General features: G+C 35.9%; 1 protein-coding gene across 3 annotated transcripts in view; it reads left to right on the forward strand.

Moving 5' to 3' along the window:
- The window catches only part of ripor3 (RIPOR family member 3), a 33,774-nt gene that overhangs the window by 16,700 nt on the left and 4,325 nt on the right, over positions 1-12,749 (forward strand). For 2 of the 3 annotated variants that reach the window (XM_043242076.1, XM_043242074.1), the window contains exons 3-17: positions 3,017-3,166; positions 3,258-3,336; positions 3,449-3,472; positions 3,625-3,927; positions 4,182-4,245; positions 4,326-4,369; positions 5,614-5,739; positions 6,337-6,482; positions 9,036-9,165; positions 9,553-9,765; positions 10,409-10,801; positions 11,508-11,653; positions 12,059-12,260; positions 12,352-12,481; positions 12,723-12,749. The exon at positions 12,723-12,749 is cut by the window's right edge and continues 129 nt beyond it. In XM_043242076.1, the coding sequence (XP_043098011.1) occupies positions 3,017-3,166; positions 3,258-3,336; positions 3,449-3,472; positions 3,625-3,927; positions 4,182-4,245; positions 4,326-4,369; positions 5,614-5,739; positions 6,337-6,482; positions 9,036-9,165; positions 9,553-9,765; positions 10,409-10,801; positions 11,508-11,653; positions 12,059-12,260; positions 12,352-12,481; positions 12,723-12,749 (2,177 nt within the window). The remainder of the gene's footprint in view (positions 1-3,016; positions 3,167-3,257; positions 3,337-3,448; positions 3,473-3,624; positions 3,928-4,181; positions 4,246-4,325; positions 4,370-5,613; positions 5,740-6,336; positions 6,483-9,035; positions 9,166-9,552; positions 9,766-10,408; positions 10,802-11,507; positions 11,654-12,058; positions 12,261-12,351; positions 12,482-12,722) is intronic. The other variant, XM_043242077.1, reaches the window with a different exon arrangement.

Consider the following 12,749-nt stretch of genomic DNA (forward strand, 5'->3'; position numbering starts at 1 on the left):
TTTCAAAATTTAGTACAAAACACAACACTTGGGAGGAGTCCTGATCATGCCTGCAATAAAGCCGTTCGTGGTGTTATTGTTAAAAAATGTAGAATATTCATTTTAGAAAAGTACATTCTCTTAAAAAAATGTAAAACTAAAAGTATTCTGGAAAAAAAGCAAATTAAGAACAGTTTACTAGACTACTAGAACTAAATTAGATTTGCATTTTATGTAGAAATATTCACAAACAATATGAACTAATAAAACTGACAGAAGCACTATAATGTAAATATAAAAATAAAAATGAATTTGATATATAAATAAATGCTATCATAATGTATAAATATTACTAATATGGCACTGGGAGCAACATAAAAAAACCAGCCTGGTAATTTCTACCTCTGGCATATGACTAAATGTTCCAGATCATTTTCAAACACAGTTTTATTGCATTCTGGGCATCTAAATTCATCATCTTGCCAATTGCCTTGACATTTTCCATTATTTATAGTGTGTAGAATATTTCCAGACTAAGTAAAGTGAAATAAAAGGCATCCAAAACATCATAAAAATGGATAAAGTTCAAGCAGTGTTATCAAATTAGAAATGATCTTTTTTATGTGTGTTTGAATGTTACTTTGTTAACTTACAGCATGCTGTATCGATGTTCCAAATCAGTCAGTTAGGAGGCATAGGATGTGGCCTTAGCAGGGATCTCACTGGGTTTTGGAGCAAGGCTTAGCTTATATCTGATGCGGCTTACGTTTTTTCTTTGATTGCTTATAGTTCTAATTCAGCATTCCACACAATCTGTAACGTAAACAAGCATGGGTTATTATGTAATGGCAGTAGTTATTTCAAGAACTAAAGGTCCTGAGAGGATGCACGGTTCGGATTGGAGTACAAGCATCATCTGAGCAGTGTGACAGCTTACATAAGTAAACACAGCTGCCTGTGTGTGTGTGTGTGTGTGTGTGTGTGTGTGTGTGTGTGTGTGTGCGCACGCATGTGTGAAAGTTTTTTATTTTATTTGTCACAATAACACTACATTCCTGCATTCCCATCCAAGTAAAAGATTGAAGATAAATGATTGCAGACAAAGGCCAAAACAACTTCAGAGGTGGATCCGCCTGCTTTCAATTTGTAAACTCTTTATTGTGTGGCAAAAGCTTCACAAAACTGCACTGTGAGAAAATGCTTTTTAAGCACTCAGTCGCTTAGTAAACTGCGCATTAATTATTGCTGTCAGCTATGACCCTGTTAAGGGTCATAGCTGATTATCAATTATAATGAAACTTTTCATTGATTGGATAGGTTTAGCGTATCTTTTGTATTGTCAGCACTACCAGAGAATTATGAAAACCTTTTTTTTTGTCAGAATGAGGGCTAACTGGCTTCTTATATATTTTTTTTTTCATTTTGAGGTTATTGTGCTGATATTTCGTAACTTATCCTGTGACAAAAATTATAGGACTAAATAATTGTAATTGTAAGTAATTTTAGTAACTTACAAAAATTAATATTGTTTTGGAAAAAGCATGAGATTGCATCAAAACAAAAACATCTAAGATGAATACCTCTAAACGTGTTTAATAGATTCAAATACATGAACATCCTCTGTTTTTCCCAGGTTTTGCAACCCATGTTGATGAACCTTTATTTGCAGTTGGGTGTAGTTAAACGAGCACTCTGTTAATGATTTTATATCTGCTTTCATTAAAAAATTCCAGATTACTCATCTTGAGACTGTGCACAACCTTGTTGGGCAGTGACTAATTCGTGTAAGCAAAAAAAACATGAATTATGTTCACTCAATTAAATTGTTTTCCCACTAGAAGTTGTTTTTAACTGGTAAATGCTTTCACAGTACTTCTGATACGCTGCAAGCATGTTAGGATGCAGAGGGCTGAGTGTAGAAAGCTCTTTATCCCTGAGAAAAACGGCGTCACATGCGACATTGTCTACTGAGGGACCTCGAGTTACAGCGGAGATGTCAGCGATGGAGACAGGAAGGAATATACTGATGTGAGAGCCAGACCTCGTGTTATTAGTGACCCCAGAGCAGTGCTGAGGAATGCCTTCCCTAAGAGAACAGTTTATTTACATTGCAGAGTCGTTGGGTTTGTTATGCTGTGTAAGCATACACTGTCAGAACATGGCCGAAATACGTAGATCATATTGTGGGTGTAACTAAAATGGGATATGAGGATTCAATTCGGGAATATAAAAACACATGCTACTGTTGGAATTGCTAAAGCAAATGTTGCCTTTGGAAAGAGATTGATACTTCTGTTGACCAAAGTAGTATTTAATTTACCGAAAATACATTTAAATACAATATCAATGTTCAAAATAATTATTATAGTTTTAAATAAATGCAATGAAGACTTAAGAACATCGTTTTCGCAGCCATAACACTGTTTTAGGAAAGCGTTCTGATTTTGCAATAGAGCTCATTTTCTAATAGAGAAGCTGTTCTTCTTGTCCTGTACATCTGAAAACCACTGTGCGATATTTAATGAGGTGTAAAGATTGCAATACAACGTCTTCCAATGTCAAAGTTATTGCATACACTTGAGAACATAAATTTTGGGTTCAGCAAAAGCCAAAATAAACAGCTTACTCTATAAACTTATTATCATTGTTACTTTTGAGAGACAAAGATTGTTCTTGGGTGTGATTTTTGATTAATTGTCATAGCTCTTGGCAAGATTGTTTTAAATGTTTTTTCAACAAAGCAGGATTTAATTGAACTACAATGCAGTAAAAACATATTGTGAATTATTATTATTATTATTGAAATAACTGTTCTATAGTTGAATATATTTCACAGATGTAATTTACTACTGTGATACAAAGCTGGATTTGCAGCATCATGTCTTCAGTGTCACATGATCCTTCAGAAATCAATTTTAACTTCATTCATGTTGGTGTTTTTGTCCTTTTTTAACAAATGTATGCAAGTCAAACTTTTACAGTAGTGTATATACAATAGCCCAATTTTATTTTATTTTTTTTTCGTCTCGTCCTATAGACTTTCGTCGGCTCGTAGCTCTCTCCGCTCAAAAGTTGTAGCAGGGAAATCTCCCAGAATGCCCTCCTCGAGTCGGGCGGGCAGCAGCATCTGGGGGCAACAGCCTGAGCAGGTGGACAGGATCTTTCAGGCTTTGAGGAAAGGGCTCAAGTATGTGCAGTCATTTCAGCAGAGAAATAAACGGTCTCATGGACCACACACACTAGTCTTGTGAACGTTAATGACATCCAATCTCGTATAGGGACTACTTGGAAAACCATCAAACAGAGCTAGACTTCCTGTCATCCCAGCAGAGAGACACAAAGAGGAACTCCAGACTGGTGAGACTTGCTACCGAGAATAGCTTAAATCCTATTTTATTTGTAAAAATAAATAATAAAATTAATTAAAAAAATTCAAATTAATAAAAACTATTTATTCTTTGTTCGTCAGGCTTTTTTCTATGACCTGGAAAAGGTAAGTTGTCAACAAAAGCTGGTATTTGATCATTTGTGTTTTTCCTATTACAAATTAGTTAGTAGTTGTACCATATAGATGATTCAGAAAAGTGCTTTTAAAGCCAAAGGTTACAAAATGTAACCGTTTTATATCCTGCTTGCTGACAACAGGAGATACGAGCCTTAGAGAGATACATACGGCGCCTTGAGTTTCAAATCAGTAAGGTAACACAGCTTGAAAATACTTTAATTTGGTTATATATGCGAACGCTAGTCAGATGCGCTAAGAATAACCCTGTGTCATGTGAATGTGGATTTAAACAGGTTGAAGAGCTGTATGAGTCCTATTGTATCCAGTGGAGACTCTGCCAAGGAGCTTTGAACATGAAGAGAGCTTTCTCTCTGTCCCCGTCTTCACGACAGTCTAGAGAAAGTCTGCTAGAGCTGAACCGCAACCACAGACACAGCCTGGAGGTGAAGTCTCTTTTGGACGACACACACACACACACACACACAACAAACAATAAGTAAGCCGTTTGTGTGGTCGTTTTCCCAAAAAGCGTAAACACTGCGGCACGATGGCTCTTTCAAAACATCCCGACCAGCCCAACACAACAACGCTTTATAACCACTTTTCTTTTGTTAACATGATTAAAAAGAGCCTTTTACCTAAATTCAGTTATCTTACTTCAGAAACGTCTCTGTGTAACACTCATCTATACCTGCAGGATATGTGTGCAATGGAAGGAGAACTGGAAATCCTGCTGGGCGAGCTGCAAATCAAAATGAAAGGTACACAGCATCTCACATGTGCAGAAGTCTCCTAGACATCCTACTCCAGCTGATTTTGTTCCTCTCTTTTTATATGGCAGGGTTGATAGGATTTGCTCGACTCTGCCCTGGAGATCAGTATGAGGTAAGGAGGTTTAACCCAACGTCCTACTGTAATCAATTGCTCATCACTTACGTTTTTCCAAACCTGCATATCTTTCTCTAATCTGTGTAACGCAAAGGTAGACATGTAGCACAGTGGAAGAAAGTCATATGGCCTTGAGGGTGAATAAAGGATGATTATCTTTGCGTTTGATATATAAAAGTAATAACTATGTAAAGGCATTCCAACCGCAAACAACACTTTTAATCCGAGGCTCGCTGTTATGGACACTAATGCACTAATGCTCTTTTATGTTCAAATATTAGGCAGAAATGACATAGTTCACCAGATATTCAGATTACATTTTTAAGGCCAGGTTTCCAATGACTTCATGCACAGTGGAATGCGATCTCAGGAGCCGTCAGCCGACTCATGCACGAACGAGGCCACACATTCACGTGCAGTCACCCCAAAAATGATCGGAAAATTAATTTCATTGAATTTGATATAAAAAATATATGCAAAGATTATACTGGATTCAGAATTGTTTTTATTACGTTTAACCCTGAGCGATTTTTAGTGGTTCTATGAAGCCGATCACAGTAACTATAGTTCATGCAACTATGGATGTTTCAGACCAATAGGTTTTCTTGGTTTTAAACATGACGTGCAATGTTTTTTTTGCTTTATTTTGCTTGCAAAGTGTGTTTTTGCTCTCTTTGTTTAACTTTTTCCCATCAGCATTTAAAAAAAAAAAGGTTGCCATTCCCCACCAGCATTTCTGATCATTTTCACAAAATGTAATATTTTGTTGTATTGATATCTAGACATGCAATAAATCAAAAGAAGGAACAGAGCCTGTGCTTTTGAACAAAATAAAGTCTTTTATTCTTTGCATTATTTTTCATCAACACTTAAATGTGGACGAGTATCATAAGAAAATCAACATTTTGAACAAAAAACTTGTCTCTATCCCTGGAGCCGATTCAGATCGATGATTGGGTGAAGTTTTAAATTACGTGCAGAATGATTGATTACATTAGTTTACATATTTATCTGTTTGCATATGCAATTGCTTGTTTCTGCTTCTTCTGTGTTTTGATCCAGACATTCAGTACACTTGCAGAAAATGTGTAATGGCTCCTCCTGTTTAATGGTGTTTTCGATCACATAAATGCAGAAAATCATACATCCTTAAGCTTTTGTACGATAGTGCAATGTCCAAATACTTTTGGGATCATTGCACAGTTTACACACGCGCACATTGAGCATGTCTTTTTGTGTAGGTGTTGGTCCGGCTGGGCCGACAGAGGTGGAGAATCAGAGGTCGAATCCAGACAGATGACAGACAGCTGTGGGATGAAGAAGAGATGGTCTTCCTCCCTCACATCCATGGGAACTTTGAGATTAAGGTGAGCAAGTCCACCTATACTCACACACACACCTGCGCAAATAGCACTTCCTTTCAAGGTCACCTGTGGGGGTTGCGATGACAGACGTTTCCAGGGCTTTTGTCCTTATGCTGTTTGTTAAATCTGAAGAGATTGTCATATGACACAATAAACCTCCCACAAACCCCTGAGAGAGAAACGATAGAAATGTTTAACAGACTTTATGAAGCTTTTGGACCAGTGGAATAACTCCTATGAAAGGTTTGATTGTCTGAAATTGATTCCATCCCTGAAAATATAGAGTTCGAGCCAAACTACTACTACAAATGAAAAAGATGAATCCTCCTTATCCTTTTTTTTTAACCCCTTTCATTCAAAATTGGATCTCTGATATAAAATTTCAAATTAGTTACACTTGGTTACACATCCAGAACACTCTAGCAACCACCAAGAAAAAAAGAGCTACCGCAGCATAATGATGGTGTCAACTTTTTTTTGCTGGTTTCAACAGTACAGTCGATCCTGAGAGATGCACGATAAAACCGAAGGTCCTTCAAAAACTCTAGTTGAGCCAAAAACATCTGCTGGATGTGAAGGTTTTTCTAAAATGTCCTGCAGGTAACAGAGGTCAAGGGGTTGAGCTCTATCCTGGTTGGCATGGTTACGTGCAGGAGTGCAGATTTTTTCACGGCGAGGCCCCAGATGATGGTTGTGGACATTACAGAGCTGGGAACCATCAAGCTACAGCTAGAGGTGGTTTGGAAGTAAGTTTACGAGACACAAACTTTATACAGTGCTGTCAAATACTTAAAAGTGATTGATGGGGCACTTTAAGACATTATTGACTTTATTTAATGACAGTCACACCGAACCCTATCTGCTTTTTGACATGTCTTGTACACTCCTGTATAAAACGCTTATTTCATTTTTTTTTCTTAATTAGTACTTTTATATAGCAAGGCTGAATTAAATAGATTAAAAGTTTAAATGAATAAATTGAATAAATGTACACGTACTGTACTGTACTTACTGACATTTATTGTTTTACTCCCTGTAGAAGAGAGAGGTGTCTAAAAAGGTGTGAGTTTTTAGAATGATTAAAAGTAACGGTAAATACCTTTTACATTTATACAAACAATTTCTATAATAAATAAATGTAGTCAATTTTAATTTAAACAACAGTTTTAAACAATGATCATTTTAATGATAATAAATGACAATAAATAAATAAATTATAATAAATTACAATTTTAATGGTAATATATGTGTCTTGGACAGCAAATCAGCATATTAGAATGATTTCTGAAGGATCATGGAGTGATTGGGTTGATAATTCAGCTTTGCATCACAAAAATATGTTGCATTTAAAAATATATTACAGTAGAAACTTTCAACAGCATTTTAAACAATCATATTCGTAAGAACCACGAATGAGAAAGGCCTTCATAGGGCAAGATATTCAGCAAATGCTTTATACTTCAGTAATGCTTCTGAAAAATTGGTTCGTAATACAAAAGTGGACTGGTTTTATGGTCCTTTTTGCTTTTTTAAGAGCTTGCCAGCACCTAAAACAATACACGAAGATACTAGATGCCGTTACAGCAAGGGTAGAGTAAACGTTCACAAGATGCTGTAAAGGTTAGTTTAATGTTTTAACATCTGCTATCGCAAACATGAAAACAGTAACGGTGCTATTCGCAGCATATTTTAAGATTTTTTTTCATGTAATAGAGTAGACAAGACACTGATCTCACACACAAACACACCCCCTGTAAGTGCGCCGCTGCTATCAGCTAACACACACCAGCTGTGGCAGACCAGCTGACTGCAGAGAGATGGATAAATAGTCCATCGCTGCCCCATCCCTCTCACACACACACCGATCCAATTACACCGCTCTTTACACAGTCCAGGTGGAAAATATTTTTCAGAGCCTCTTTTTACAACGTCACTAAATTAAACACATCTCACAGTCTGTTCAGCATCTCCACACTCTGCTGAGACCGTGTGTCTGTGTGTGTTTTTTACATATATATATATATATATATATATATATATATATATATATATATATATATATATATATGTGTGTGTGTGTGTGTGTTAGTTCACAGCCGTCACATGATTTCCTCTGGTTCTGCTTAGTCTCTGTTAGCAGCGTCACTCTTCATCAAGCAGTGATGACAAACACACACCGCCACTCCACACATCATGTGCAATGAGAACCTGACTTACTTTCATTCATATCATTTTTGATACCGCTCTTTTTTTTTTTTTTAGTAAAACAATAAAGGTCAGCAAGTACAGTATGTGGAAAAACAAAAACAAAAAAAACAGAAAACCATGTAAATGCTGTTACGTGTTGACTTTAGATAAATAACAGATATTATAATTTAGTATGCAAATAAACACAGGAAAAAAGACCAATCACAATTGAGCTTGAGAGATAGATGAAAAATGAAGGTTACATTTTGTGTTAAATAAGGTAATGGGAAGTTATTCAATATTAAATTTAAATGTTTAAAATTGAAAAAATAAAACCCCTATAAAATTAATAAAAAAAAATAAACTGGATTTAATGGGAAAAAACAAATACAGTAAACCGGTAATATTATAAAATAATTAAATATGTTTTAAATTTTAATTTATTCCTATGATGCAAAGTGGAAGTTGTCTTCAGTGTCACATGATCTTTTAGACATGATTCTAATATGCTCATTTACTGCTTTAAAATACTTATTATTGATCTAATGTCAACACTCAGGCTTAATATTTGTGTGGAAATGGTCAAACCTTTTTTCAGGATTATTTGATTAATTGAAAAAACTGCATTTATTTAACAGCATTTGTTGTAACAGTGTAAATGTGTTCACTTTTGATCAATTTAATGCATCCTTGCTAATTCTTGTTTTTGATTTTTGAGTTTAAAAATATTAAACTTGAGCATTGGGTGGTAGTCTCTTGTAGGGTAGAAGTAAGCATAGGAGACTCGGGGACACCTAAAATTATGCTCAGGTTTAGGAGTGGGATTATGGGTAAGGTTATGTTTAAGTGTAGGGCTGCGGTTAGGGTGGGAGGTGATGTTACACCTACAACTGAGACAATATATGGGCAACAACTAACTAGATCAGTAGTTATGTCTAAACACAATAGATACGTTTAAATCCGAACAACCATATATATATATTTAATCCGAAAACTAGTGTTTTGTTTCTAGTGTTTCTGCTCGCTGTCTGTCTCTTCCTTAAATTGCTCATTCGGACATGTAAGTGCACTTTTTCTTCATTTTCTTGTTCTCTCACTTCTTCCTCCTTCAGTCCATTTGATAGCTGTGAGGTGAGGCCTCTCACAGCGTCCGCCAGCCGCCAGTCCATCCACAGCAGAAAGGGATCCGTATATAGCTGGACGCCTCCCAACACACCCAGTTTCACTGAGAAATACTTTCTAGTGAGTTCGTGACCTACATCCACACACACTCCCAGCATGAGCGCTCACAACGATTTAAAGGTGAAGTGTGTAATTTCTGATGCTAAAATACATTCTCCTATTTTGGTTTAATGTGCAGAGACGACCACAAGTGAAGCCGGGTGTGCGTTGTGAGATTTTTATCTGTGTTTTAGGATTGATATGTGACAGATTGTAAGACCCCAGAGATACAGACTGTGGAAAAAAAAAAAAATGATTGAGAAAAATTATTCATTATGAGATGCAAGTTTAAAAAGGTGGCACACAAACTGTCATCACGCAAAAAGAAGCTGCTGTAGTGAGGAAGAAATTAACCACTTCACCTTTTACTTGAATGTCTTTGCATTGCCTTTGCATCTGTCCTTTCAGTCTATGGTGCGTCAGATACAGGATGCGGATGGCTCTTTCTCCATTGGCTCACGTGAATCGAGGGGCGTGTCTTTGCTCAGCTACCTGGCTGACTCCACCCAGGCACTCAGTCCTCCTGCCTATGAGAAGACAAGCGACCCACCAGCCACACAACACCCCGTTCTAGACACTAAGTTACAGGATGACGATCTGCTCAAGACGCCCACAGAAGATGTATGAAACTCGTTGTTTTGCTTTTTTTATTAAGTGAGATTTAATTAAGTGTTTTAAATATAAAAAATCTAAACGTTTAAAATACACAATAATGCAATTTTAGTTTGTATCTTTATTAAAAATAACTAATTTTAAAGTAAATTTTTTTTTTTACTTTTTAATTTGTAAAAATATAATTGCATTTAAGATCAATTAATGAATCCTTTATGTTGAATAAAAACGATGATAATTTTTAAAATATAAAAATATGCAAACTATAGTCTAATAATATGTTCCACTTCACATTATTTATATATATATATATATATATATATATATATATATATATATATATATATTATTTTTTGTATTATTTTTTATTATATACATTTTTACCCTCATTGGTTTTCTAAATAATGAATCTAAAAATATATTTTTATTCTCTTATTTTTGTATTACTGAAGCAGAATCTTTTATAATAAAATTAAATAATTATGTGTATTTGTTTTGTGTGAAATGTTATTATGTTAATATATTTTATAATTTATAAAATACATATTTTATAAGAAACATTTTTCAAAAATATTAAATTGCTAAAAATACTCAGAAATCACTTCAAAATGCAAGCTTATTTATTTTTTTTATTTATTTAAATGAACTCTAGGCTGACGAGAGTGTGGAATGGCCATCGGAGACAGACACCGCTTCACCCAGTCCCGCGGGCAGCAAACGAGACTCCATATTCCTCTTCCACCGCTACAGCACGCCTGACATCCTCAAGCAAAATGGAGAGGCGACCCCCAGCACAGGTGAAGGAGACTCACAAGAGACGACGGCTCCGAATGAGGCCCCTGAAGAGGAGTCCTCGTTCAAGCAGGGAATTGAAGACAGACTCCTGGTGAAGGACAGAAAAGCGGGCAGAGCTCAGAAGAGAGCCGTGGCTAAGAGAGTCAGCTCACTGCTAGAAGACCTGAACACAGAGCTGCAGGAAGTGAGCAATGCAGAGACATTAAAGAAGCTAGATCTGCAGATACGCCAGCTGAACGAAGTCTTAAAGGTGAGATGGCTGGATGGATGAATCGATGGACTTGTAGACTCCTTTAAAAGATTTAGAAATGGATGCATGAAAGAAAATGAACGATCACGGTTTGAAAAGAACATGTCTGGAATGTTTTTCACCCCAGAATCAAAATAAAGATACAGTTTGTTAAAGGCTTGAGGGATGAGGCATATTATAGGATGATATATTTTTTTAAATGATTGTTCTGACAACTAGGCACATTTCCACCCCATATTAATATTAATTTAATTACACAGAAATAATAAGTATTTATATATTTAATAATTTATAACTATGTACATATTTATTATTACGAAATATGGATATTTATTATGTAGGCTATATATAAATACAAACACATGTATGTATATAAAATGTTATGTTTATATATTTAATGTATTTATATATAATATAAAATGTAAATCTGTGTCTGTGTATATACACACACACACTTATAAATATATAAACATAACATTTTATGTACATGTGTTTGCATATGTACAGCCTAAATAATAAATATACATATTTAAGTAATAATAAATATGTATATAATTATAATTTATAATATGTATATAATATTTGGGTTCAAAATGTTTTGTTTTTCTCTATTGTTGATAAATGTTTTTGTTTGTTTGTTGTTTTATTGACTTTGCCCTTGATTTTTTTTTTTTTTTTTTTTTTTTTTTTTATTTCCTGCTGTTAGAAGGACCTTGACCCTCCACAGCCGCCCTCATCTCAGACACTAGCAGTAGAGGAAGAGGAAGTGCTGGGCAGCTTCGACTTCCTCTCTGCAGATTGTAATGAAGATGAAATATCAAATGTGGGTAGCATCAGACTCAGGTACACTGGGTAAGCCAACTATTTTCTAGCTGTATATATACTTTAATTATATACATGTACATTTACATTTACATTTAGTCATTTAGCAGACGCCTTTATATATGTGTATACATGTTTTTTTGTGAAGTTTAATAAAAAAAAATAAATAAATAAAACAGAAAGATGTTTTTTATTTAGCTCTGATCTGATCATTTGTGCTGATTAGTTCATGCAAATACATATCTCTATGATACAAAAGGCAAGTTGCGGCACTAACATGTTAAAAGATAGCTTAAACTGCCATCTTGTGGATGAAATGGAGTAATGCATGAAGTTTACAAGCTCTCTTTTATTTGTCAGGACAAGGTCAGTCTATTTTTTTTTTTCTATCTTCTATCCCGAATTGATATGTTTTATTTATTTTTTTCTCCACAGCATTGGTTCCTTTAACGAGAACACGCTGAAAAGCATGGGTCTGTCATCTCAGGATAAAACCTCTCCGTCCTCAGAAGACGCAGCTGAGGGAGAGGTCAAGCAGAGAGGAGACAGTGCAGGAAAGCCGTCCCTCAGTACGGGGCTCTACGGCCTGGATCAAGCTCTCGAAACCCACCTCAGTGTCTGCGCAGTGCTGCTGAGGGTGAGCAACCGGTCCAACCGAATCCTCAGACCTCTATCAACGTATATTGTCACTTTGCGTCTGAATAAGTTCACATTCTGCCTGCTTCCAGGCTCTGAAGCGTTCCGAATCCGATCTCGTGCACAAAGACGTGATGGAGGAGCTCTCGCGGCAAGTTGACGTGCTCGAAAAAACCGTCACTCTGTCACAAAGGCAGATAGAGGAGATCTCGGTGTCAGAACGTGAGTACAGCGACATCCCGGGCCTTGAATGAGTTAAGAAACCCCACAAACGCTATCTTTTCAAATGACAGTTTATGATTGATTATAACAGATTTTCATTCCCGTACCGTTTAAGGGTAACACTAGAATGTGCAATCATGTGCTGTGACTGTTACTTTATACTGTCTGCGGTCACAGGCTCTTTCCCGTGTCAGTGTGAAGCGCTCTAGATGCATTAGTCATGTGTGTGGATGTGTCTCAGTGTTGGCTGGAGCTCCTAAGGGGATTG

This window comes from Puntigrus tetrazona, chromosome 6, assembly GCF_018831695.1.
Source record: "Puntigrus tetrazona isolate hp1 chromosome 6, ASM1883169v1, whole genome shotgun sequence".
Lineage (NCBI taxonomy): Eukaryota > Metazoa > Chordata > Actinopteri > Cypriniformes > Cyprinidae > Puntigrus > Puntigrus tetrazona.